This window comes from Dysidea avara, chromosome 8, assembly GCF_963678975.1.
Source record: "Dysidea avara chromosome 8, odDysAvar1.4, whole genome shotgun sequence".
NCBI classification, from domain to species: domain Eukaryota; kingdom Metazoa; phylum Porifera; class Demospongiae; order Dictyoceratida; family Dysideidae; genus Dysidea; species Dysidea avara.
The window spans coordinates 26,912,486-26,940,436 of record NC_089279.1 but is presented as its reverse complement, the minus strand read 5'-3'; the positions used below and the strand labels follow the sequence as shown (position 1 = coordinate 26,940,436).

The window sequence follows — 27,951 nt, the reverse complement described above, 5'->3', positions numbered from 1 at the left end:
TTACTATGTATAACGGAAGTTTCCTGAGTTTATCAGTGTAACGTATTTCATCAATTTTCATATCAAAAAATAAATAGCAGCATATATACAACAATAAGGCTTGTGGTTTGGGTATACAACTTTACAAGAACAGTACAAATAAACAGAGCAAAACTACAAATACAAAAGCTTGGCAAACAATTATAGTTAGTCATTGTCTGAAATAAGTTCAAGCAAAACAGCATCATTTTCAAATCCGAGTGTTTGTTGAGCTTCAATGTGTGCAATGATGTCTTTTGACAAAGCCTTCAGTTGACCAAGGAAGAGTAGAAGTTTTGCCATTCTTCGGGGGGAACTTGGTTTAGACTGTTTAATGTGAACCTCAAGTAGTTCCAACCCAGCATCTTGTGTGTGTTCAATCTCCTTCTGTCCACATGGTGTCAAGTTGTGTATGACTAAAGGAAATAACAAAACATTAAGTTAAATACTTTGCATATCACAACTAAGCAAGTTAAAAATAAAAAGCAATTGTCTTAAGCAACTTACATGGATTCATCAAGGATATCAACTTGAGACATGACAGTTCAGTTTCATCTAACTGAATGTCCTGCATTGTTGCTATACATTCCTTAGTGACCTTCTGTAAGAATGAGACCACCATTGGGTCATCACTTTGGTAAAACTGGGCCACTTCACCAGTGTGGAAAGTAATTCCTTTGCCAGTGGGAAACTTAACATTGCGATAAACCAATTTCAGTGTGATCAGTTCGTTCCACGATCTCTTGATTAATTTGATTTGATCTTCAACCGATAATCTGGTAAACATTGGTATCTCCTTAGCCCAGGCTATGACATTTAGTAATGATTGTCTAGCATTCTCTTGTATTCTTCCATATGTTAATGTACTTGGTGGACTCTGGAAGACTTTTTTTGGCTCGTTCTCCATCCTCTCTGCTTTCACAAGGATGTCTAGCATTACAGAAGCCGATAAAGCCTGGGTCTTGGTATCAGTTGTAAATGATGTGTTTACCATGTGGATTGGTGTTGGTCCTAGTGCGTAAAATGGAAATGGCATTCCTGGGACTCCAGTGGTAGAGCTAACACTTCCAGGAGTGGTTGGTGTACTCTGTTGTGTAGGACTGGCACTGCGTTCAGATGATAGTTTGCCTCTGCTCTTAGTTGGGTAAGGCATTCTCTCCTCTTGAACAGCTGTTGAAAGACAAACAATATGATAAACTAGTTAAATCGAATTAGTTAAAATTCCTTACCGCTCTTGTTCATTCCAACTTCGAGGCATTTTTGAAGGCGACAGTGTTGGCACCTGTTCCTGGTGTTCTTGTCTATGTCGCAGCATTTGCTGCCTCTGCACACATATCTAGCTGCGGCCCTAATACTTCTTCTAAAGAAACTTTTGCAAGCCTCACAGCTCATTACTCCGAAGTGGTTTCCGGTGGCAGCATCGTTGCAGACGCGGCAAAGTTGATGTTGGCCGCTCAGTGGCGAAGTGGGTCCAGCAGATCTTGGCGGCGAGTTCTGTATGTAAGACCAAGACGGTAATGGACTAGTATCACACGAAGAAATAACGCCGCTGTTATATCCATTAGACATAGGGCTACTGATCTGGCCGGCATACTGGGAATAATCAAAGCCAATATCGGACGCAAAATCAGTTGGTAACCACTCGACAACGCCATTATCAACGGCTTTGTTGTCAGCAAAGCAAGGTAGATCATATCCTTGAGAAAATGCGTACAAATCTTTAGCATAAGTGTACTGAGGAACCGATGGCGGCGAAGAATAATTCACCGTGTTAGGCGATCTTCCTAATCCCATACAAGGTGGCATCGTGATTCACTCTTTAAAAACTTTTTAAAATTTTATTATCAAGCAAACAAAAGTTGTTGCAACGGCTAGCGCAATTCCTTTTATACAAGTGAAAGCCACATATTCCTGTAAAATTGCGTCACGACAGTCTAGAATTTTACAGGAAATTGCGTCTTTTGTTAAATTATTTTTATCTTACTCCGTCCTCCTCCTGTGTTTCATCGGATACTTCTGTTTTCTCCGCTTCCTCGACATCCGCTTTTACACCTTCCGTCTCTTTTATAACTGAAGCCTTCCCTTCCATAGAATCTTTCCCTTCCATGTTCATCTACAAACACCAATAAGTTAATGCATGTCTGGATTTAGTTATGTTGCCATAGCTACAGCAGTGTAAATACTTATATAAACGAATATACTAATTGCTGGGCAACCTACCCAACATATGAAATGTCAGATTTGTGACACACAAAATGTAACTAATATAAAAAGAAAATATTCCTATGAGCAGTGAATATGTAGTTTAAGACCTCAAGTAAAACAGTGCTAAAAACTACCAATATTGAACCTTATAATTATTAAAACCATATCAGAGTTTCTCCTCCAGCGATTGTAAGCAATTACAGTGCATTCAATTACATTCAAAATTTGGAAAAACTATTTAGGGGAAACCCACATAATGTTTTAACTATACATCATAAATATTTAAAAATCCTAGTTTGCATCATCAGGAAGAGCTTTATCTGCATATCTCATGAAAATGTAAAGATGCACAGGATATAGAAGTTGCATGCATTCATTATTTGATCACACACACACACACACACACACACATACACACACACACACACACACACGCACACACGCACACTCATGCAATGTTGTCTCACAGGTAAGGTGTAATCACTCAAAAGTCCCACCCTAGCCTGTTATGGCGGACACCCAGGAGGTAGATAGGCTATAAACAGGGACCTCAGTCAGAGACTTGCACACACTATATAGAAGCATACAGGTGCACACATGTAGCACTTAAAATATTTTGTCACTGACAAAGTTCTATTTTGATAATTTATTGGTTGCATGACATCACAGGACAAACACCCACCACACACTGCAAAGCTGGCTATAAAAAGCTAGTTTGTGTGGGTGATGAGTATGGCTATCCCAGCAATAATAATTTAAATGAAATACGTATGCATAGGTCAATTACAATTTATTATTAACACCAGCATCAACTCTGCAACATACCCATATACACAGCTGTGCTCTGACTTCTATTTTATTAGTGTTCAAACAATAAGACATTTGACGTACTGTTCACAGTTGATGATACCATGATAATTCGAAATGTTCAGTGAAATCTCTCTTTAATGATATTGATGTTAATGGTGATTCTATCCTCAGGACGAGCGAGTGGACTTGAGACATCATTCCAAGTCCACTCATACAATTATTAAGATTTAATAGCCATTTTTTATGTTTCAGAAGTTCAAAAGATACATAAGAGTACTGATTTAAATATATAGTATGGAATTGGTTAACATGGTCCCAAAAAAATGGCACAATTTATCTCCGGGGCTCCCCATATATTTTTGCAGAAAAATGGAACAGTAATTGGAAAGCCATATAGTACCTAGCACCTTCAAATTGCTTCAAGTAAGTTTGTGCACCTTTTGAGAGTAACCTTGGGGTTTGTTTGTATCTCAGTGAACTTCGTCTGCTTTGTAGTGAGCAAATATGCTGCACCTAATGCACACTTACCTATGTTACTGCAAGAAGTAATACACTTAAAAATCAGTACAAAAAGATTTTCTTGCAACAATGTACTATCAAGATATACATGTTATTGAAATTATGAGAGCATACATGCATTATCCAAGGTTGGGCACTTTCAAAAATTTTCATTTGTAACAGTGCCCATTTTAGGTGACACCACCATAGGAAGCCAACTTTGGAGGACCTAGCCAATTGTGTACCCTGTGCAACAAGTATAAATGAAGGCCTTACAAAGTGAACCCTGACCCTTGAACTTTTCCGTAGCACAGTGAACCAGCTCAATCTTGTGCTTTAAATGCATCTTCACATCGCAGGTTAGCAAGCACCAATAATTTTACATTCATACACACTAGACATTTCAATCAACTAAAATCACACGGGTTCCATTGTCAGCAACGCACATTGTGGAGTGGGCGTGCAGAAATACTACTTACTATGATCTTATCACAGTCTTGTTTCTATCAGAAAACAGGGAATTCACGTTACAGAACCAATAACCGATCGTTTGCTCATTTATATTTCCATCCACGGGTTGTACTCTCGAATCACGAAACTGGTGGTCACTACAAGACACTCAAATATTAAGCGCCTACAGTAATATTTTGGTAGCCTAATTATTTTCCGCTGCACAGCCACCGCTGCACAGCCATCCGTAACATTCTTTAATGCCACATGCATAATGCCCTGTTAATTTTAAGCAATAAATCCTACACAGAATTTCTAAAGTATACTCGAATCTTCCGCAAGTCGCAAAGCGCTGTGGCTTATTCAACTCCGTTTATTAGCGTAAACGGAGTCTCTAATAAGGAAGTGGAAAGGCCGCCTGATCTAGCGCTCTTCTAACTATCAAAAGGATTGCCACAACTCGTGCGCACTGTAATGTCAGTACTGACCAAAAGTGAAGAAAACGATGACGTAAGTTAAACCCGTGTTCGCAGCGTTTTAACCCTACCCGTCTTTACCCTTGTGGTTCTAAAGGCTATTACATTGATTCTTATATTATAAAATAAATTTGTTAATTAGCGCCGTGTAATTTAAAGAAGCTCTCGTTATGTGAAAACTAATGAGGTGTACTTTTTATATAAGATTTATTCTAATTAAGGAACATCATTTTGAGGGTGTGGCATAGGCATTGTGTAACTGCACACAGTACAAGGCATTTTGTGGAGTGTAATTTGTGCTGTGATTAGATTTCAATGTTGTACTAGATTTCAAGGCCACTAAATGGTAAGAGGACACCACTGAAAGGAAGAGTTTGTGTAGTTTGCGGAGAGGGAGCTCCTCCCGGGCAAGTATTTCGTGGTCACTATGGTGTTGTGTGTTGCGAGGCGTGCAAGTGTTTCTTCCGACGGACTGTACAGATGAAGAAACATTATCAGTGCCGAGCGTCTGGTGATTGTTGTGCTTATGTCAGCAGTTCTAGTGAGCTGGCAAAGATACGATGCCAGGCATGTCGATTTCAAAAATGCATCAATGCTGGGATGAAGGTTGATGGTAAGTAAAGTTACACCCAAAGGTTTTTTTAGTTCCAGCATGTTCTATGCACTAACACATTTAAGTCACTAGACAAAAGCACTTTATATCACTGTGTGCATACTGGTACATTCCAGAGTGCCCGCTAGTAAATGTGTTAGTTTCATCTAAGATGGCATTAAATAGAAAAGTAGTAAATATACTTTAATGGACTTAATGTATAATTTAATGAATTTTGTTTTTGTGGCTTTGTTAGCTGTGAAGGGACGTGGTGTTAACAAAGTATCTTCTCATCGTCATCTTCAAGAGCCTCAGCACTACTTAGTTCCAGTTGGAACTACAGAACTCGCTCATACAGTGAACTTTGTTCAGAGCTCTCCAGAAGAGGTGTACGATCTCACTACAGGCAGAAAGAGAACTAGGAAGTCAATATTGAGAAATGACAGATTAGATGAAGTGTTATCATCCAGCCAAGATGATAGTTACAATGACGATGAAACTCGACCGCTGGAGGCTAAAGCAGTACTTGATGTTGTGGTTGAGAGTCCGCTCAATAAAGTGATCAAGTTAGAAACGGAGAGTGATCTTGAAAGTTTTTCACCGATGTTTACTTTGAACGTTCAATCACCCAACACCTTCATGAACTCAGTTATTGATTCCAGTATGAAGCAGCTTGAAAAAGTCGATGACAGACGCTTGTATATTGAAGCACAAAGATCGACTGGTGAACCATCTTCATCTTCAGATAATCTGACTTCGAAGCCACTGGTATCAGAATTTAGTCCATCTTTTAGTCCCTTTAGTCCACAGAAATATAATTCACCTCATATGAGTGATGATGGTTTCATCCAGGCTCCTACTTCGAACAGTCTTCGTGAGCTTTCCAGTGCTCTGATTGGACACATTCCTGCTAATAACAAGTCACTAAATCCACTTCATGGTGGCGGTCCAAATCGTGGTTACAACAAGGGTCCTTCACCAATACCGATCTCAACTAACTTTGGTCCCCGTCATCAATATGGCAGGGGAATACCCATGCAGGCAGTAATGAATTCCCACCATCTACCGCAGTCATCTGGGATGATGTCCCCTTACGAGACTCCGATCCCTTCTGTTAACAATACTCCATATGGGACACCTTTAGGGTCTCCTTGTGCTACGCCAATACAGGGGACACCTGCCCCCACTCCAATCATGGGAACAACGCCTTGTCCGACACCAAATTTATCTCCTGCTCAATCCCCTGGGCCAATGGGAGTTCCCCATTCTATGTTTGGACATGATAGCTTATTTCAACGACGGAGGTACCAGAGTACCACTTCAGTTAATCCCCCCATGTCCCACCCTATTATATCTAATGCCATCCACAGTAATGGGAATCCTATGAGAAGTGCCAACTTGATGAACTATCACGATCAACAAATGCCGTTCACTTCACTCTACAACAATTCCATTGGAGGGCAGTACCACTCAAACCTTTCTTCATCTCTTGGTGGCTTACCACCATCTAGACCAATGACATCATCCATCATGAATGAGATTGCTGTTTCGTCGTTGGAACCAACTGTCGGAAGATCATCCATGCAGCCACTAACTCTTAACACAACAAACACTACTGGCGGACATTTATCCAACTTAACTGCACTTGTGTCACCAACCAGGAGCTCCCTAGCCGGTGTTCAGTCTATGCCTGAAGCAGAGGTGGATGAAGTTTTGGACTCGTTGCGGCAAAGAATAAGACAGATGTTTAAGTGGGCAAAAACTGAAGTTGCAGGATTTGATGACCTGTCTCCTCTTGATCAGAAGGCATTGTTGAGAAGGACTGTGTCAGAACTGGTCATGTTTGGGTTAGCAAGAATATCAGTTGGATACACAGGTAGGTGATGTGTATGTAGTGTGCGTTGTGCGTGTGTGTGTGGACCAGCTGGGTGGCCTGGTGTCAACTGGGGAAGCAGCCCACCCAATCTATTAACTTGAGAAGTAAATGCCAACTGTGTATGTCTCACATGATGGGTAAAGGTTCGGACTTTAGTGCCCATACCTTCACTTGTCAGACATCATACATAGTACAACCTCTTGTGAGGTCAATTGTCCTCCCCCTACATTATTTGCCTGTGCTGACTCATAGCACCGAAGTAGCACACAGGTATTTCAGTGCCAGTTTACTGGTAGGCATGATTGCTAGCACAGAGCTGAAAGCTTTGTGTGTGTGTGTCTGTGTGTGTGTAATTCCAGTGTAGAGTGTACATCTCACAATAAAGTGTTCAGGGTAATACTACTTCTTCAGATGGTAAGAATGTGCTAAAAACCCTAAGGCCCCTGTGGACATTAACATAAATGTGTGTGTTAATGGTGATGTCATGGCTAAAAATTTTTAATCAATCCTCTTTGACTGGTCATTTATTTCATCATCACCTTGAACAGAATTTGATGATTTCATACCACCAGAGACACTCTGTCTAACTAGTGATGATGTACATTGTTCTGGCTTTAAGCTCTAGCTTTATCACTTCCAGAGGCCCTTTATCATTTCTTAACCAATTCTTTCCCAATTACAATACGTTTTGATTAAACACATTTACGATTGATAAAAGAGAAGCCATAGTGTACACAGAAAGTCTCTTATGGCTGACTAATTTTTTTAAAAATACCGGGTGTATTCGGTATAACTCATCCCTTAATTCTCTTGGGGTGCATGGTCACAGTCACCATAGTAGTATTATTGGATGACTGACCAAATGATTAGATGATGAATTCTTTGTCCTTTAACTTATGTTAGTCAACCATGTGCAGGCTACTACAGCTTTGTGTGGTGGTAGCCTGGTGTCATATACGTTGGAACTGTTTACAAATTTTCATACTGTGTTAACAAATTCCGAGTAGTGTAGTGTGTGGGTGTTGATGGCGTAGTTAGTTTGTATTAGTAGTGAAAATGCCTGAGTTGTGATTGCATTGAATTAGGTTATAAGGTGGGTATGACTTGTTATGACATAAACGCCCACTTAGTGTGATGTAAACTTTTTAATTTCTTGATTCCCCTAACATTTCAGAAAGTAGATATATATATTAGGTCATATCAGTTGCCAATGCCAACAGACAATAAGTACAAATTTGGTACCTGGAGAAATCAACATGACATTTAAGGTTTGAGACGTATAGTATGATGTGATGGCCAAAGTTATTAGGTCATTTTAAAATTTCCATCCATTCAGGCATCCACTAAGCAACACACTAGTAATGTTCAACCACCCAGAAGTTGTACTGGTGTAGCAGATTCTTTAAACTAACTGAAAGTGGCTACAGACAAGTAGTAGCCAAGTAAATTATTTGTGATCATAATTTTGAATGGGTTTTATTTATATGAAGTTATATTTTTAAGGTTTTTCATGGAAACCCTGTGCTCTTTTGTTATACAGAAAAGCTTCTGCCAACAGTCTTCTGTTTGTTGAGATTTATAATTGCAGCCTTACTAAAGCCATACTAAAGTCTCCATACAGTGGCTACATATCAAGCATGTATCTGCCTTTACTTGTTAAGAACACAATGGAAACAAATACAATAATACCACTGAAAATAAAACTTTAATTAGTTATATGATATTCTTTTACCATATTTGGTATTCTTTTACAGGTGTACTTATTCTGGGAAACACTGGTAAAGTGATCACACAAGCACATGAGAACTCTGGGGTAGCCACTGTTGCTTCTCTAGCTCTTTCCAAACTCCTGATACCATTGAAACAGCTGAAAATTGATGAGACGGAATACGTGCTACTGAAAGAAATTGTCCTCTTCAACCCTGGTGAGTAATGGTGTAGTCAGTGGTAACAATATTAATTTTGTGCATTTTAAATAATGCCCACCATATATTAATAGTTTCCTAATAGTTAAAACTTTAGGAATTAATTGTTGTTTGATAGCTGCATGTGTTTTCATTTATATAAAAGCAAAAAATGGTCTGAAAATTGATTATCAGTGATTATTATGCAAAGACGGTGTCTAGTTTCCAGTGCCCTATTACTGTATTTGCTTGGTTAAACACCGCATCTTCAATAGTAGCTGCACTTGAGTAGTGCCACAATCAAGTTTGAAAATAAGAGCATAAACATCATTTTCAGGCATTGAGTGGTGGTCAAGTTTGAATAGTTGCTGCATTGATTTGTTGAACCAAGGTGATAAACTCCATGTTTAGGGACTACAACAAGTTACTTGAGTTATACAGGTGTTCTTGTATAGACTCTTGAGTTTGTGAGGCTTTGTGGTGTCATTTTTGAATGAGACTTTGTTCCTAAGTCTGAAAGCTATATAGATGGACACTATTGTTCATCCCATAAGTCAATTCAGTCTGGGTGTGAGCCAGTCTATGCACTTATAATCAGGCTAGTTTTTACATGGTCTGTTTAGAAGTGTCTGTAGGGCTAGGACTGTTCTTTGTGTGGCCAATACAATACATTACCATGGTGATAATTGCACCAATCAATTGACCCCAGAGTCAGACAGAAAATGAATAGGATTAAGTTAAAAACTTGGCTTCTCAGCTCATTTCCTGTGTTGTGTGTGTAGCTGCCAAATACTGCCTCAACGTGACCAGTAGATAATGAGATACAAACAGCAGGATGTTGTTGTTCATTTTCTACATGCTTCTTTAACTGGTTGTAGCTTACTTTTAATGCTATTGGAATTTGCTAATTATTGCTGCAGGAGTGCTATCTGAGAGCACAATTGACAATGCCTAAGTGTTGGATGAGGGACAGCAATTTTACTAGAAGTTTTAAGTCATTTTGTACAAAGTTTTCTACTCTTACATTTTTTGTGGTGGCATCATTGAACGTGCAGCCATTTAATTCTATGAGTGTGTATTTTAATTTGTAAACAATAAAAGTTTCATTTAAAGTAGAACCTCTCTTCAGGGTTCTCCGTATTATAGGACACTATACATTTAACCTCTCTATAAAGGACAAACCTCTACTGATACACTTTTACATTTGAAAAGGGACAACCTCTTTGTAACATTAAAATGTTGTCAAAATCAGTTGGTCTTTAAGTGTCTGTTATATAGAGGGTTCACTGATTCGCTATCCAAATATTGTTTTCCATCTCCAAATGGATAGTAGAAAAATTTGAAATCAGACAATTTTTTCTGTTGTTTTGTTCAATTAATGTGTCACTTGTTTTGTCTCCCTGTAGAGGCTAATGGTATCAGAAATCGTGAAATGATCAGACAGCACCGCAAGAAAAGACTGACAGAATTAATGGAGTATACGAAGAACGCAGACCCTGGTCGTTACGGGGAATTGCTCTGCCTGCTGACACCAATTTATGAGGTCTCATTGGAGGTAACCGAGCAACTACGACTTGAACAATTCGTCAATGAAGGAGAGGCAAGAATCGATGCCCTCTTACTGATGTCTATGATAAATGATATTGATTATGAAATGCCACTTGAAGCATCCATTAACTGAGTTTGTTTCCTTTATTGTGTGCTTGTTAGTTAAATCAATTGGAATTGTTACGTATGTACTTTGTTCTCCCATGTTTGTGACAGTAAAGCAAGTGTGTAAAATTTGTGTGTATAATTTAATAATAAACTTTGTTTTAATAACTTTTTTACATGGTGTAAAATACAAACGTATGTAAAAACACTTTTTTCATGACATTTGTACAGTTACTATTATTATTATTATAAAATAACAACTATAAACCTGTATTTCTGGTGTGTTTTTTGGAATTTTAATATATTTCAAATACTAATTTTATAAACACTGTCAGCTATCTTTGCTTGTGATCATCTGCTGTACGTTGGTGTACAGGACAGCCAAACGATGGCTTTTGGGCTTCACAGCCTGCAAAAAAAAGTGTTAAACTACATGTACAAACTAATTTCCTATTTGGGGCAACCGGTTTAGCACAAATAAGGTAAGTGGTTATTTTAAGAAGGAATTTGTAAACATTGGTATCAAATATCAGTTAATTTCCTGTACATGCCATACAAAACCATAAATTGGCTTGTTAAAAAATTTAAAAAACCAGTTTACTGGCCCATTCTAGAAGTCACCACATGTATAATGAGTTTTACTTCTATTTATGGCAATACTGGGCAGAGTTATAATTGACAATAATGGAAGCAATATGATTGAGCTTGAGACCATTCAAAGTATTCTTGGCCTGATTGTCAGATTTTGTGTGTTGACTATTAGGTGTACTTCACTTTATGTTACAAGTGACATGTTTATTTGAAGACTATGAAAAGGTGACCCAGATATCAAAAGTACGTCCTAACACATTTCAAGGTGTTGTTTTTAAATTGGAATAGGATGATGAATTACAAGAGGAATTTATGGTCATGTATTACAACAATTATCTGAGAAACAATATGGGTTCACTGGCCACACAAATGTCAAATAATTTGCATAACACAACACATCTCAGGACCAACCAAGTGTATCGATTATCGATTTCCAGAGGAGGTTAGTCACGCGTCATCAAACATCTCATAATCTCAAAGAAAAGTTCAACCCATCCAACCCTGACACCTCAGCTGCCCAACACTTCGTGTGACTTTTACAACAAACACTATTTTAAGTATACTTCTTGTAAAATTGACAAAGGACTTCATAATAATGTTAATTTCAGGTGTCATATTTTATTGGGTAATCACACTTAGTAGTACGTCATAGGGCTATGATGCATGAACAACCTCCTCTGCAGTCATGCAGTGCATCCACTTAAAAAAGTTTTTGAACCTACAAAATTTTTGTTTAATAACATACCCACAAATTTAGCTTATTTATCTGGTTGTGGTTACCATGCTGTAGGCAAACAGGTTTCTACCCTTTGCCAGGGGAGTTTTCATATTTAAGAAGGAGGGTTGTTGACTACATTCCTTGCACCCACTGTAAACAGCCCCCCGTCTCCAGTTTTGCCCACTCATTTGCCATTACTATCACCCACACAAACACTTAACACAAATACATCATCACCCACTAATGCCATGGGAATGATACAGCATTTGTATCATCGCTATGGTGGCATTAGTGGGTGACAATGATTACAACACCAGCCCATTACATCCCAAGTCACATGTGAAAGTAGATATTTTAATGGATGTAAAATTAAAAGAACACTTATTGAAGGAAATGGTCATGCGTCATAAACCTTCACAAATCTGTAGACGTAAAAAATATATATATGTACACAAACGCACATTCAGGCATTACATGTGTTTACAAACCCAATTTAGTTTTAAAACACAAACTGTTTACAAGCTAGCTGTAGGATGATTTCTCTTAGTAGGAGCAACAGGATTTGTATTTTGTTGTCCTCCATACATGAAACCTTTCTAAGAGGAAATGCTTTCATAAATCGTGTAGTAGTTTGGATAACAGTAATATTGATTTGGCCACAAAAAAATGTTTATGTTAATTCTGTAGCATTTACCTACAGTGCAGGAGGTCCTGTGTCTGCTTTGTGCTTACAACAGGCGAATCACATAGCATATTTTATACTTGGAATTACAAGCACAATCAGTTATATACCTTCAATTCTGCAATCAAACTTAGAGCTAGTTTCAGCTTGCCGGCTTTAATGGCCGCTTGTATGAATGTCACGGAGAAGACTTGACGTTGTGCCCAGCTGCCACCCAGTCGTACGATGTCATAGCGACGAGGAACCAGTAGTGATACAACCTGTAGGAGAGACACACAACCACTCAGGACTACTTTGTACATGTAACACCTTCGATGTACAAAGATGCATGTTTAAGGTTTAAGATGAACCATCAAATTGGTAACTACAACATATTGGGGCCAGGGGTCATTGTACTTCCAATATACATACACAGTGGAGGTTCCATACATTAAAGTGATGTATCTAGGATTGATGACACAAAACAATTATTGACCAAGTATGTATAGACATTATATCATACGCAATATGAAGATGTAGCACTACCTTAAAAAGGTATGAGACAAAGCGTTTTTATTACAGCCTTGGATGGGGAAATTACTTCATTTGAGTTATTGCTTATGTTGTCAAGGCTGTGATGTAAATTGATGTCATCTTTTGACATTACTGATGTAAAACAAGTGCTTATGAAAACATTTACGCACACATTGTTAGGCTTCCCAAACTCTTAATGTAATAACCCATAATACATGAAATTACAGCAAGTTAGAGTCTCTTTCGTGAATGTACATGTACACATAGGAAAGTTTGTAGAGAAATGGTGTTGTTCTTTTGCTCTTTCAATAAAAAGAATACTCTGTTCTATAGTGCAAATACAGCAGGCAGGAAGAAATAATAGCATAAAGTATTTAGTATGTACTATACAACAACAAAATATTTTCATTTGTGTGTACAACAAAAACCATGTTTGATGGACAATGTCTGGTTTAGATGATGGGTAGTTAGGACAGGTTGACATTTTACAGCATGCTTTCTTCCCATACGGCCACAAGTAAAATGCAAGTGTAATTTGATTGGTATAAAAATAAGATTGAAATATTTGCTTCTGTTTAAAAAGATACAAGAAGTTTGTGACTGACTACAGACTATCACTGACTGTAAACAAGTTATGTATGGATACAAAATACTAGGATGGAACTATAAACATCGTAAAAATACGTCACAGGTATGTCCTCTGAATTTCTTAGTATTTTATACTAGTAAACAAACTTTAATCGTAAGAATTCCTCCAAGAAAGAAACTTTGACGTAAAGTACACGAATGACCAGGGTTGAACCAAGCCACAAATATATTTTTTTAACACCCACATATACATGAGCTTGTTTTATAGTGTAAGCATCTTGGCACCTGAATATAATTATATCAGTGTTAATGATGAGGTGGTCTAACCTTATTCAATTAGGTATGTTTCAGACCTGACTGGCAACTAAATAGCAAGGTATTTCTAAAGAGGTGGCTGTATGACACAACTCTGTTGCTACTGCTTTTGTGAGAAAAAAAAACTAACCTGTCTACTACCATATAGTAGAAAACTTAAAACATTAGGAACAATCCTTTAATTTTTTCCACCAAAGTATATTTTCAGCCGTCGATAACTTTATACAATGTGTAGTGACATGTGACAAAACAGGTGATTAACCCCCCCCCCCCCCCCCCCTTTTTTTTGCCAATCGGATTTTTCCAAAGTTTTGTGCCGCCAAAAGTTTGTAGTCTCTGAAGCTGCTCTTCCTTATCTTCTAACTCACAGACAGCTTGAAGCTTACATACATATGACCCCAGCATACTTGGAAATTAGTTTTAAACATCCTTCCTAATTTCCTAACTACAATGTAGCTCTCTTATACAGAGAAACAAGTTTAGTTCTATGATCTTCCATCAACAGAAAACCTTCATGACCACAGACGATTATTTTCATCATAACATTTTCTCATTAGCTAATTTTGATTACTGTTTAAATTATTTCATTGTATATGCAATGTCAGCCATTGTATGTAACATCCGAAATGCTTTGTAACCTTCAGTTTTATTTGTGGTGTTCTCATTGGCTCCGTTGAAAGTGGTCAAGCATTCATGAAGGTTTATTCTACAAAATGTCATCCAAATTTACACTATACAAACACAGACCTCCACAAGATATATATATCTGTACTTTAAAATATACGTATGTATGTACTGTACCACAGCAAAAAAATTGATTTGAGTTGCAATCTTAATTCTGTACCATGTTTAGTGATGGATAAGTGTTTGGTCTAGATGATGGGTGATGGGTTGACATTTTACAGCATGCTTTCTTCTCATATGGCCATAAGTTGGTTGGTAAAATAAGATGATAAGATTCAAATGTTTTAACAAGATGAAAGCCATTATGTCAAAATGAAAGCCATTGAAAGCTGTCCATTATGAAAAAACTTGTACATATAAATAAGTACACGGATGACCAGGGTTGAACTACGCCACAAATGTAATACCCACATTACATATGTATGAGATGGAGGCTGAACTCACCCACTCACACTACAACTAATCATGATCACCTGTTTATCATAAATTTTAATATCACAGTATGACTGTTATGCAACTGTAGGTAAGCAATCTTACATAACCAGGCATACGCCATCATGCAAAACTGCTTACATAATATACGCATAACTCTTGACATCACTTGAGAGGTTAGAACAGTGTCTAATAATTACACAACTAGACATAAGCTCTCATGAAAAACAACCTGGGAAGGTCTACACAGTGTAAACATCTTGACGCCAGAATGAATGGTGTTAATAATGTGGTGGTTTTTTAATCATGAGCAAATTAAGTGTAACTTAGATATGTTTCAGACCTACTTGACATGTCTGGTAACTGGGTGGTATTAGTAAAGAGGTGGCTGCCCCTTTGTGGTATTGAAAGTTACTAATTTTGGTGACACAACTACTACATTATGTGTAGCTATATACTGTACTACTAAAATATGTCTATAATAAACTCTAGTCACTGAGGCTGCTCATGTGTGTACCATTAAACTCAAGAAACAGAATAAGCATACATACATGCATGCAAGCCCATTGATATATGTACACTTACGTATTTGAATTTTATACAACCATTTAGCCCTATTTTAAGGTAGACACCACCTAATCCAACTATGTAGCTATATATGGGGCCATGTTTATAGTTTATACAGACATGTAATAAGTCTTGCATATCATCAACAGAAAACCTTCATGCTCATGTGGGACTGTAGAGAGATATTACATTTTCTCAAAGCTGGTATGATATAGGTAATAGCAGTCAAACTATTTCACTGTGTACATGATGTCAGCGAGTTGCCCAAACTGCTTGGGTGAAATTAAGCTTTAGTTATACAGTCTGATTGGCTCCATTAAAAGTGGTCAAGCATGGGTGAAGGTTTCCGATTCACAAGAGTGAAACAAATCCAAATTTATGGTATACAAACGCACACAGAGGACCATAGACAAAAGTCACAAAACTACTGTACATACAGTGATTTCACTTTGATACAATACAAGCATTCAATTATGCTAAGTGTGTTGGCACCAAAGGCATTCATTGTCCAGCAAACACAAGCAGATTAACTTATTTGGCTGGTCTGGCTTACAGGCTGTAATACAAACACTGCACTACTAATTTGTAAAATAGGAAGTGACTAATTTGTAAAAGAGGAAGTGTTGAAAACACATACTGACAAGTTATGCATACCCTTTGTTAGGAATATTTCAAGTTGGCCAGTGTCATTTCCATACTGAAAATCTAGTGTATATCCTGACATGTCTTTTATTTCATTGTATTATTTCAGGCTGCTACCAGCCAGTGGTCTAATATATGCTAAATCACTAGCACAACACACACACACACACACACACACACACACACACACACACACACACACACACACACACACACACACACACACACACAGAGGCTGGTCAGAAAGCACGCAGCAAAGCTTCAAATGGTGATGATAATTTTGGCCACTCTGGTAGTACTTCAACTTTTATCAGGACATGTACGTAAATTACTCAGATCCTGATAAGTGGGCACCTTCAAAATTAGGACGATTTGTACTACCTCTTCAAATCAGGACACCTCTCTAATAAGGACGCTATATGATAACATAAAGACGTCCCACTGTTTGTACTATAGAACAAGTGTATACAGTGTGGAGCCTGTGTAGTAAGGACTTCTTGGAACCAAAACAAAGTGTTCGGTCCAGATATCTTAAGGAATAATACTGGGACCTTGACCAAATTGTCCAGATTACGCAGGTGTCATCAAGACTCAAGTGTCCACATTACAGCATGAATAAATATCACACACCCACCTCATCAAATTGCTGTTTCCCATACGCCAGTAGTGCTTCACAAGTAGGAGCTCCAACCTGTTGAAGAACAGCAACTGATGTACTACTAACCACATACAACACACTATAACCCTACCATAATATTATTGTATGTATGAGCCAATGTGTTCATGGATGATATAACCCTAGCTATACAAGCATGTACATTGTGCTGGCTGCTAGGGATCTGTTAGCCCGTAATACATGGAATCTGAGTTTAGATGCAGAAAACATTTCAGGCCTAGTGGTGTTGATAGTCAAACAACACCTTACTACGCTCATGTACACACACACACACACACACACACACACACACACACACACACACACACACACACACACACACACACACACACACACACACACACACACACACACACACACACACACACACACACACACACACACACACACACACACACACACACACACACACACACACACACACACACACACACACACACACGTGTACAATACTGGCTATATATAGCTTGACAAATTGTCCTGAGACACTGACTTCATTGTTTCAGTAAAAAATTTTTTGTTCCAAATATCTGGCAGGTGACCTTTGTTACAGGGTGGCCTTATAAGAGCAGGTTGTCCTGTATATTGCACAACTTATTTGGGGAACCACCACAATCCACATCCTGCCAGGTGTACATTATTGACATTAAATAAAATTTTCAGTTTCACTTGTTGACCTTAATCACATGACCATATCATAACTCTATTGGTCATGTGACCAGGCGAGACATGCTAGCACCACTCACATAACAGGTCATATCCATGGGCCATAGGGCTAGCTATCTCCACTGATCATATCTGTGTAAGTGTAGCAAGCAACTTACTCATCTGCCAATATGTTTGTGAGAAATATGTTCCCTACACTTAAATCATGTATATGGTAATAGTTCAAACTAAAAAAAGTTTGAAGGACTGCAAAACAATTTCTGGTAGCTAAGAGAATACATCTACCAAATACTAAAAGGCATTTTCTCTCTTGTTTTCCAGTCAACTGCCCAACACTAAATGAAGGCTAAAACAACAATAATGTTACAGTCATTATAAATGAAAGAAAGTGCTAGTTTTAAGCAAACAGCAGAGATAGAGGAGTGTACACACAATTATTAGCACAGGAAATCAAGGTAATGTTTATGAGTAACTTGACACCAAATATCACCTAGCTTTGGAATAGCAAGGAAGCCATATTTGAAATGCCTCAAAGAAGTAGGATTAACTTAATTACATTACTGAGCGCATGCAAGGCTCTTGAATTGTACCACAAAGCATGCACTAGCACATGTACACATGCACTAGCACATGTACACATGCACACGCATGCACACAGCCACACACATGCACACAGCCACACACACACTACATATGCATGCTCGCTGGCCAGCTCAGTGGCTACACATGCATACTACCTCATGCAAAGCTCTAGAATTGTACCACAAAGCATGCACTAGTACATGTACACATGCACACACACTAACTATGGATGCTTATTGGCCACACATGTGTGCTAGCTCATGCACACATTATGCCTGTTTCACAGATACTACTAAAATGTTTTATGTAGCACAAGACACGTGGAGAGAAGTGATATCAAATGCTTATACTGTCACAGCTGAGCTGTGAAACATATGCAAACTTGTTGTCACGAGTCAATTCTAATTAATGACTAAACATGCACGCACTCATATTACATTAGTATACAGACAAATACTAAGTTAGTAATTTACATCAAACTATAAAGTTCTGTCCTTGTTACACATAGAAGGGCTGAAAAAACCAACCCAACAGGCCACCCTGATTCCAGCCAAGTACCACACTTGGTGCCAAGTCACTACATATATTAAATGCTATCCCACTAGGGACAGCCACTGCTCAAGGAAACAATGGCAGCAACTAAGCAGTTAATTTATTCAAATGCCACACAAACTCACACACTGATACACATACATATGGAAACAATAAAATGGTTTTCCTACCAATAGGAATGCATGTATATATATTTAGTTCTTCAGTGATACATGTACTACACTGATCCCTGCTGTCAATCACAGGTTAAGGAATGTACACACATGTGGGCTGTGAATGAAGTTGTAAACATGTAGGAAGGGGACTAATTGAATGTGTCAAAAAAACTATGAGGCTTTAATGACTGTAACCTGATGAAAGTGGTGTTTATAGCATCATGATATGTGAGAAGCTTATTGGGAGACACAAGTACTTGCGCACTAAGGCATAATCATTTCATGCCCATATACATATACCCATGTAAATTAACTCAAGCACACATGCATGGATGGAGAGTAATACTAAGCAAAAAGCAAAGCTAATGCTGCCAGTGAAGATGCCTGAGCACCACTCAGGTACTTGAGATAAATCCTCCTGGGGCAGGAATAGTGACCCGAAGGAGGCCTCAAGGATAGAGGCTTTGGAAACAGAAATTCCACAATGACCCCTAAGCAAGGCAAAGGCAATAGGGTATTCACTTCCCTAGCACACCAGATCCCCTTTATACACCTGAGTAGACTGAGTAAAGTCATTCAAGGAAATAACAGCGTATCACAGAGCAATGAACCTGCAATTACCAGGCCATTGCCCTAACAACTTGGCCATGTTGCATCGCACGTACGTATACACGTATGCACAACACATCCACACGCATACATGTATGCACAACACACCCACACACATGCACGCACGCACGCACGCACGCACGCACGCACGCACACACTTACAACTTCAGCCACTTTGCAATCAGTACTTCTTCCTGACTGGGAATAATCCTTGAGAGACTACAGCAAAAAAAACAAACAAAAAAACATTGATGCCAAATCACACACACCATCATAACAAGGTGTTTCATCATCCACAAAATACCCTAACCAACTAAATAACCAAGAAACCAGCCTAATCAATTATTCAACACATTCAAGTGTAAACAATTAAAAATCCTCGACTACAACTTGTACACAACTTGAAGACATAAATCCTTACAGAGCAGCCCAGATAATCTAATGATTAATTATGATGCAATTTATGAATATTCAAATTTTACCTGACCTGTGTACAGTTCAACCCAACAAGTGACAGTCACCACTAATTGTTGCATAATTACTTAAAGCCAAAACATGTTGGAGTTGTACTCCATATAATATTCATTGCATAGTACATTATCATATTTTAATTGACACAAATTGTTAGCAATTATGATTAATATGATGCAGCAGATCCTAACATAACTGCCTCCACTGGACATGCTCCAAGGCAAGTACACAAACACACATGATACAATACAAGGGTTGGCAATTAATCAATGGTTACTTGTTATACTACAACACCAGATGATGTTTAGTGACAGAACGAAGGATAAATACAGTCATTAAAATTCCTCGACAGTGCGTGGTGTCGTATCAGGTGTCAACCATTGGATGCGGGCAGGGCAACTTGGTGGAGACGTAAAGCTGTCAACAAATTCTACAGGTGCCTTACAGAAATACAGATAGTCAAAACTTACTACTGATTACGACAAAAAATTACGTAATACTAGACCACCCAGGATTGTTAAGACAGGAGTTGGTCATTCTCATATCGCTTGTATAATTTGTACAAGATATTTTGTCCTTGTACAAAGTATAGAACATGCTTTAGCACATGACCAATACTACAATTGTCTACATGTCCAAAACATTACGCCATAAGGCTCAAGATAGAAAACTTATTTACGTGTGCACTCCTCACTTATCATCAATGTTTTAATATGTTTTGGAGTGTATGACATTCATCAGTGAAGGATTAGATCAGTTAAGAATTATCAAATTTCATTCCACTAACTTGTGGATTGGTGTAGGTGAGCAGTGGGCACAGGAACAAACTTGATTTGGTAGTGGATAGCTGGTGAAACACCTAGATACATGAATGAACATTACCAGAAAGTGTTATGAACTGTTTGTGGCAGTAGTTTGTGATAATGAATTGCATATAGCTGATTGTCACAACAAGAATCACGTGACAATTTTCTATCCTGGGCCTTACAGCCTCTCTATAAATTGATGCTAAAATTTGTGCAGAACAATTGGGCTTATGTATTCTGTTATCCCAAAGTAGAAACTTGCAATGTGTGGGATAGGATACAACAGAAAATCATCAGAAACTCAGGGATGATTATACTCAGAATTCAAAAGTTTGAAATTCAAATCTGTGGAAAATGTGAGCGTCCTTTCATAGGTGCACCTCAGCGACATGTATGTAGCTAAATTTACTAGAACAAGTCCATTCATGTAGTGTTTACAAGTTGTGGCTTATTACAATGTAGTAAGTTGTGGCTTATTACAATGTACATACTTGCTTTCAACTAAAAGGGAGGGGGGTATGGTGGTTTGTCTATGCAGAGACCAAAATCTTAAACACATACATATCTTAGTAATCAATTACACCGCTATATCATTTAATTGAATAAGTCAACTGGAAATTGAAACTACTTTTCCATCAGTAATTCCAGCCAGCGACAAATTCTATTAATTATTCAATATCTTCGCTCTTCTATAGACATTTTCTAGACCTGTTTACATCTCCCTACAGAAGCCGTAGTTGCTAACAGGGACACTGCCCTCAGCAACTTGGCTACAATTTTATACAACCGACCATTAATCTACAAGAACTGGGATATGTTCAGACTGACCAATTTTTAAGCCTAGAGTATTAATCTAATGTACGCCATATGTTCACATATGGGCAGCTGCGTGTGTCAAGTGGACCGTAGGTACACAAGATATGTCGAGACAGGATGCACAAAACATGCTTTGTTTTTATAGCTGATAATATACATGAAGGAAAGATGTGAAGACTTCAAACAGTACAGCATATGTATTTAATTTCAAGCATTGCAACATACTTCACAAAAACATACAAATTTGGATGTGCTATTGTTGCATATGCACACATACTTGCTCCTACACATGTACGTGCACTTTACACGCGTGTATGCACAACGTCACTTGTACCATGCATGATACGTGTTTATACTCACACACAGTACTTGTATCTGAGCTCTCACATGTGTGCACAATACATACAGTTCACATACACAACAAGACAGCAAATTAAATTTAGTTCAGAACAATTTACATCAACTATGCAAGCACACACTGTCTAGTAAAGTCAGTTTACTCTTTGCTTTGCTAGGTTCCATGTGAAACTATGGTATTTGTGTATTAGCATGGTTTATGAACAGATTTTGGGAATAAGTTAAGCTTCAAGGAAAAGATTTCCACATCAAACCCAGAGCATTTAATTTTCAAGATGTTATCATATATGAACAAATTGTTGCAGACATAGAAAACCAAAAAATACTGCCCAGAGGACATATTATCAGAGCCCTGATGTCCTTTACACATAAAAATTTAATTGCCTTAATTTGGAAATTGGGTTTGCTTACGTACAGTAACCATACACTTACGGTACCACGCATACATGTGTATGTAGGGTGGCAAGGACCTCCCTCACAAAATTTACACCATGCTTACTTTTATTAAGTGTTCCGCCAGAGCAAATCTTGCGGCAGACTCATTGCACAGTCCACCATACACCAGTGACATCATCAAGTGTGTGTCATACCAAACAAGGGCACGGTTGTCAAGGTGGGCTTTGAATGCTTCGTGGACTTTAGTCCATCTGTCTCCAACGTCAACACCGTCACACTGTAATGTATGTATTATCTTAAACATGAGAACGCACATACGCACACACACACACTACATGCATTGCCATGAGAATAAAGCATTTGGGTAAGAGTGAGACACTAGCATGAGACAGACGGTAATATCGCATTAATTCTAACTGACAAGGTATGTATGTATGTATGTATGTATTTCTGACTGTATTACTTTGCATTTGGTATTTTAAATACTCAAATGGATTATTCCATACAGAATTACAAGCTGAAAGTGGATGATTTCAATACCAAATAAGGCTACACATACATGGATGTAAAAATGAGACCATACAAACAATTGGGATAGGTTGAAGAATGTACTAGTGGCTCCAATTTAGTGCTTAAAGGTATTACAGAAATAGTTATCAGCTACCCAACAAGGACTATTTCTGTAACAACTATTTCAACTAGTACACACAAAAGCCACTCGTGTGCCCAAAACACATAACCACAGTACAATTTACAGCAATTGATATATAGTAAAGTCCTCGATTACACTATATTCCTTTTCAAATTGAGTGACCAACAATCATATGGGTCTTGTTGATACTACACTGGGATATACTTTGGTACATCATAAAAAGACGTGGCGAATATGTGGGGAGGATTAATTTATTCTCTCTACAACAGCATGCTTATGAGCTTAGAAACACACATAAATTATGTTGACCATATAAGGTCGGCATTATATATGTGCATTACTGGGATATCATCATAAAACAACTGTTTCTATTATGCTCTACCTAATATTAAATCATGCAACCCCCAGATATCTTTCTGAAACAGATTTGTTTGAGGGCATATATTTGATCATTGAAGAGTTTCTATTTTCAACTTCTAGAACACATGCAAGAGAGTCAAGAGACTTAATTTCTATATGAAGAATCAGCAGAAGTTTTGTTCACAATGATAGGTATTTCACCAGCATAGTTAAATATATTTAGACCACAGACTACATAGAGACAACATCTAACCAAAAAAATGCACCTATAATATTTCTTGGAAATAATCTATCAGTTTTATTTTCTCAAAATAATTTCTTAGAAATCATCACATCATCACAAGACCAGAACCAAGCTATGCCTGGTTGCTACCTAGAAATACCCCTTCTTATTATGACCACAGCAAGTGCAGGTATCCATATTTCAGAGTGTCGTTACTAATCATTAGCAAGTACTAGGTATTTTTGTTGTTTCATATACAGTACACATTAGTAGCAGGAGCTGGTAAGTGAAGAAGATACCTTACAGCCTTTATGAGCTCCTGTTAACAAGTACAAGGAAAAAGAATGAATTAGGTATTAAATGTCCACTAGTATATCTTGTGGTGTAGGTGACCTCCCTTGTTTCACTACTTTTTAATTTTTGTGATCCCTAATTGAACTGTTTATGATTGGTAACATACTGCAATAGAAGAACAAGTGAGCGCACGCCTCAACTATTAATTACTGAAATAGCAAAGTAGCTACTACGCTTTGTTTTCATCCTGCTATACAGCGTTACAAATGAAGAACACTAGGAGAAGGACCTCTGCAATCACAATGGAAACTTGGGCAACTCCTGTTACAAATGTAGGGAAGCCATCTTGTGACCTATCGCAAATCGACACCTTACACTGTCAGCAAATATAAATGGGACACAAAGGAAGACACAGGTAAGTCCATGCCAATAGGCTGAAGTAATGTTGAACAGTGAAAAAATCCAAGCCCATAGCCTTAGCCATTATCGAGTTATGCTTGTCCGAAAGCATCACAAACAGTCAGTCAGGAAGCTAGTAAAAATCACTGAGCAAATTTAAAAAATTAAACCTATATTGGAAGCATTTCAGGTTATACTGAAGGCGCTTTTGGGTTTGGTTATACAACTAACTGAAGCTTCATGAAGTTTCTGCAAGAAAGTGCAAACCTCAATGATCCCCAGCATACAGATCTACCTTAACCACTGTACTGTATGACTGGAACGTGGAAATTAAATGGAACATAGCATTATAAGAAGTCTATTCCTACAACACACAAAATAAATTGTTAAACTAAAATTACATACAAGCCAACATATAATTGGGCATCAGCTACACATTGATAAGAAGTTAAATTAATATAAACACTGGAATATTCTGGTACCAACAATCACACAACACATTACAGGCTGGGTAATACTTTAAAACCTCATCCCATTGAGGTAGTTGATACCATTTAATATTTTAAAGGAGCCCTTAATTAATTTGTTTACACTCACTAATAGGGGATTTTGAAATAACAAAAATTTTTGACAGCTGTATCAGCAAAAAAAAAAAGCATAGTTAGGGTACATATAATTCAGATTGCTTGCAAAATGTAATTGAACAATTCACACATGTGATTTGTGAACGTGATATTACGTGCAGGTCTAAATGTGTGAATACCTAGCTCAGTATGTGCCTTGGCATGGTCTAATGATCTAAAGTAGCAAGAAATTTGGTTACATTACTACAAGGAGTTTGTTGAGTTCACGCGTGGAAACAATCACATGTGTGAATTGTTCAATTGAAATTTGGCAATCGAAATTGACTGTGTGAGGCTAGAGGTCAGCCATCTACTGACAATTTGGAACATAGACACAGTGCATTGTACAGCACTCAAATCTGCCATACACACATGTCCCTGTGTGTGTAGTGTATGTGTGTGTGTGTGTGTGTGTGTGTGTGTGCGTGTGTGTGTGTGTGTGTGTGTGCGTTTGTGTGCATGCATGTACATTGTGTCAACTTCCTTACTCAGGAAGGTGTCCATGTCACCATACACAGCTGTATGCTCTACTCAACAGTACACACTACACTTCACACACACACACACATATGCACACAATTACACACCACAATACCTACCACACAGTACAGAGGTGGCAAATGACAAAATTCATTGCACCAACTAGAGTCATTACAATGCCCTTAACAACAAACTCAGACCACTTCCCAGCCACCAACCATCTGTGCTAACACAGCTAATAGTGGTTGAGTAATTTGACAAACAAACAATCTCCCACACATTCATTAGGTTATCACCAGCCTGGCTCTCTCTGTCAAACCAAAACTGGTAAGGCATGCACACACAAATAAGATTGATAAGGTATGGCAATAACTACCCAAGGAGGGAAGTCTAGAACTTTCTAAAAATGGAATACTTATCACAGAACTGGAGTTTCTCTTAAAAAGATTAGCTAGCATTAGCTTGTTTGTCTTTTTGGAGGATGGACATAATAAATTCTGAGTTTAGGGTATACACACTGTTTGTGCAATGTATGTACACTGCTAGAATGTAGTTGCACACATAATCACGCATTCATGCAAACTTAACCTACGTACAGTACATGTCGCCCATGTATGAATCTGAAGACAGTTTCAAATCCAATAAATAAAAGATAAACATACAGTGGTATGAACCACAGCAATGATAGACACTATGAAACTTTGCCTGATTAAATAAATGCATTCATTTAGACACTTATTAAATCATAGTTGAGAATATTTATACCACACTAGTAATGAGAGAAGCTCATCCAAGGTGCAAAAATTAAGTGCTATTAAGCAATGGAATGTATTGTGATAACTTATTTAGTTAGATATAAAAGTGACCAAAAATTTATTACATTACATACAAGTGTTGCCCCACATACACAGCAACACTTATTACTGCAACCCAATAATTTAGCTACAACCTCGAGTCGCCACAGCAACGATGACGCATCCAGTAGCCCAAAGAGGTTGCTTGATACAACTTTATTCACCAAGTTGCCATCGTACTCCTTTAGTACGGCTTCTGTATCACCAAGATCTACAGCAATAAACACAGCACCAAGATGAGCCAGCTGTCTCCAGGAGAAGCCATTGATAAGATTTAGTGGGAAGGTTCACCAAATATTCATAAAGGTCTAGGATAACTCTAATTAACAACACCATAGCCTTAGGGTAATTAATGGCAAGAACCCTAATTCTAAATACTGCACACTACTAATTACATACCAAAATAGTAGAGACATAAATGCCAAGCGATGTGGTTTCCGAGGCCTGAGTCTTTCCAGTGGTCTCGAGTTGAAGTTAAAAATCCTACACCTTCATGTACATCACGGTCTTCCTCTATGACATGCCCTAAGGCGTGTGTTGCCCATGGAGCCTGAGGGTTCATTGACAAGCTTTCCCAAGCTGCTGTTGAAGCATCCTGGAATCTCCCTGTCTCCTCTAGCGTGAAGGAATACCTACAGTGATACAGGTATGCATAAAACGTTTTGTGTTTCCCATCAAAACCATTTCTGGACAGCCACTGAAAGCTTTTACTTGACAACAATATGTGACCCTAAGTTGTCAAGTCAACACACAAAACCCAAGTGTATGTATCAGTTAAATACATGCTGACTATGTGCTCCCACAGAAGGCACTACATTTTGGCTCCAGGTAGAGTACTGTACTATACTGGTTAACCTATAGCTTTTATGGCAAACATAGCTGTTGCTGCTGCTGTGCAGCTACACAATGGCATTACTCTACACCTATCTCAGGTAAGGTTGTTTCTCTGTGCTATTTGCTACTAGATTCCTTAGCACAAATGTACTCAGTGTACACACATACCTGTAGTGTATGCACACACATAGCACACACATGACACATGCATACAACACACATGCACAACATGCATACACCACACACATGTACCACAAGCATGCACTACACACACGCATGCACTACACACACACACACGCATGCATGCACACACGCATGCATGCACTCAACTTTTGAACAGCTTTTTTGGGCTTTTTAAATCTCTTATATTCATTATTTACATCATCAATGACTCCTTTAATGTCCTTCACTTTCTGTAAACCTATCCTTTCCTCACATTGCTAAAAGTCACACTTCTTGTAGCAACAAATCTCTTATTGTTGTGGCACTGAGACTGGATCCACCGGTAAACAAGGTTCAATCAACAGTTAGAACCATCTTTATACTGATCTGGTTGACAATAAAATTCTCTACCAAGGATTGCATTTACAAAACGATCACAAAAATGCTCCAGTTTGTCTGATTAACAGACAGATCTTTGTTGCAATTTCATAAAACATCTGATTGTAAGCAATTTAAGCAGCAAGACAATACCTGCTAGATCCTCAAAATATATACTGAGTTTTCCTCAACACAACTTTAGCTCTTAGCAACGATAAATTACAAAAAACCATGAACCGCTTTCATATATTAGTTTTACAAACTCCATGATCACCTCTCATATGGAATTTAATTTTCCAGCTCTAGCCGTCTATTCTAATACGAAGGTCATCCTCACATTGGATTGATAATACTACAAATCACACTCTCAAAAAATCTGTTTTTGCTCTCGT

The 27,951-nt window shown here is 38.0% G+C and overlaps 3 protein-coding genes across 4 annotated transcripts in view; 1 reads left to right on the top strand and 2 right to left on the bottom strand.

Moving 5' to 3' along the window:
- Positions 1–38: 38 nt before the first annotated feature.
- Positions 39–4,169, bottom strand: LOC136262689 (retinoic acid receptor RXR-alpha-B-like). Of its 2 annotated transcripts, XM_066057058.1 has the most exons (5): positions 4,011–4,169; positions 2,003–2,131; positions 1,248–1,512; positions 526–1,188; positions 39–434 (listed from the first exon to the last, which is right to left on the bottom strand). In XM_066057058.1, exons 2-5 carry the CDS (start codon positions 2,129–2,131, stop codon positions 187–189), a joined length of 1,305 nt encoding a protein of 434 aa, XP_065913130.1. In that variant the 5' UTR covers positions 4,011–4,169; the 3' UTR covers positions 39–186. The 2 variants fall into 2 exon arrangements, with proteins under 2 accessions (XP_065913130.1, XP_065913128.1); XM_066057056.1 differs by lacking the exons at positions 2,003–2,131; positions 4,011–4,169 and having other exon boundaries at positions 1,248–1,883.
- Positions 4,170–4,337: 168 nt separating this feature from the next.
- On the top strand, positions 4,338–10,799 carry LOC136262688 (uncharacterized). Its single transcript, XM_066057055.1, has 5 exons — positions 4,338–4,491; positions 4,785–5,070; positions 5,306–6,925; positions 8,680–8,850; positions 10,236–10,799. The coding sequence occupies exons 1-5, from the start codon at positions 4,456–4,458 to the stop codon at positions 10,508–10,510; spliced, it is 2,388 nt and encodes a 795-aa protein (XP_065913127.1). The 5' UTR covers positions 4,338–4,455; the 3' UTR covers positions 10,511–10,799.
- Positions 10,625–27,951, bottom strand: part of LOC136262692 (tetratricopeptide repeat protein 38-like) — a 33,506-nt gene continuing 16,179 nt past the window's right edge. Inside the window, exons 5-11 of the mRNA XM_066057062.1 lie at positions 26,585–26,817; positions 26,281–26,396; positions 22,404–22,577; positions 19,617–19,673; positions 16,849–16,905; positions 12,584–12,733; positions 10,625–10,891 (exon numbers count right to left, since the gene is read on the bottom strand). Of these exons, the coding sequence (XP_065913134.1) occupies positions 10,814–10,891; positions 12,584–12,733; positions 16,849–16,905; positions 19,617–19,673; positions 22,404–22,577; positions 26,281–26,396; positions 26,585–26,817 (865 nt within the window). The 3' untranslated portion in view covers positions 10,625–10,813. The remainder of the gene's footprint in view (positions 10,892–12,583; positions 12,734–16,848; positions 16,906–19,616; positions 19,674–22,403; positions 22,578–26,280; positions 26,397–26,584; positions 26,818–27,951) is intronic.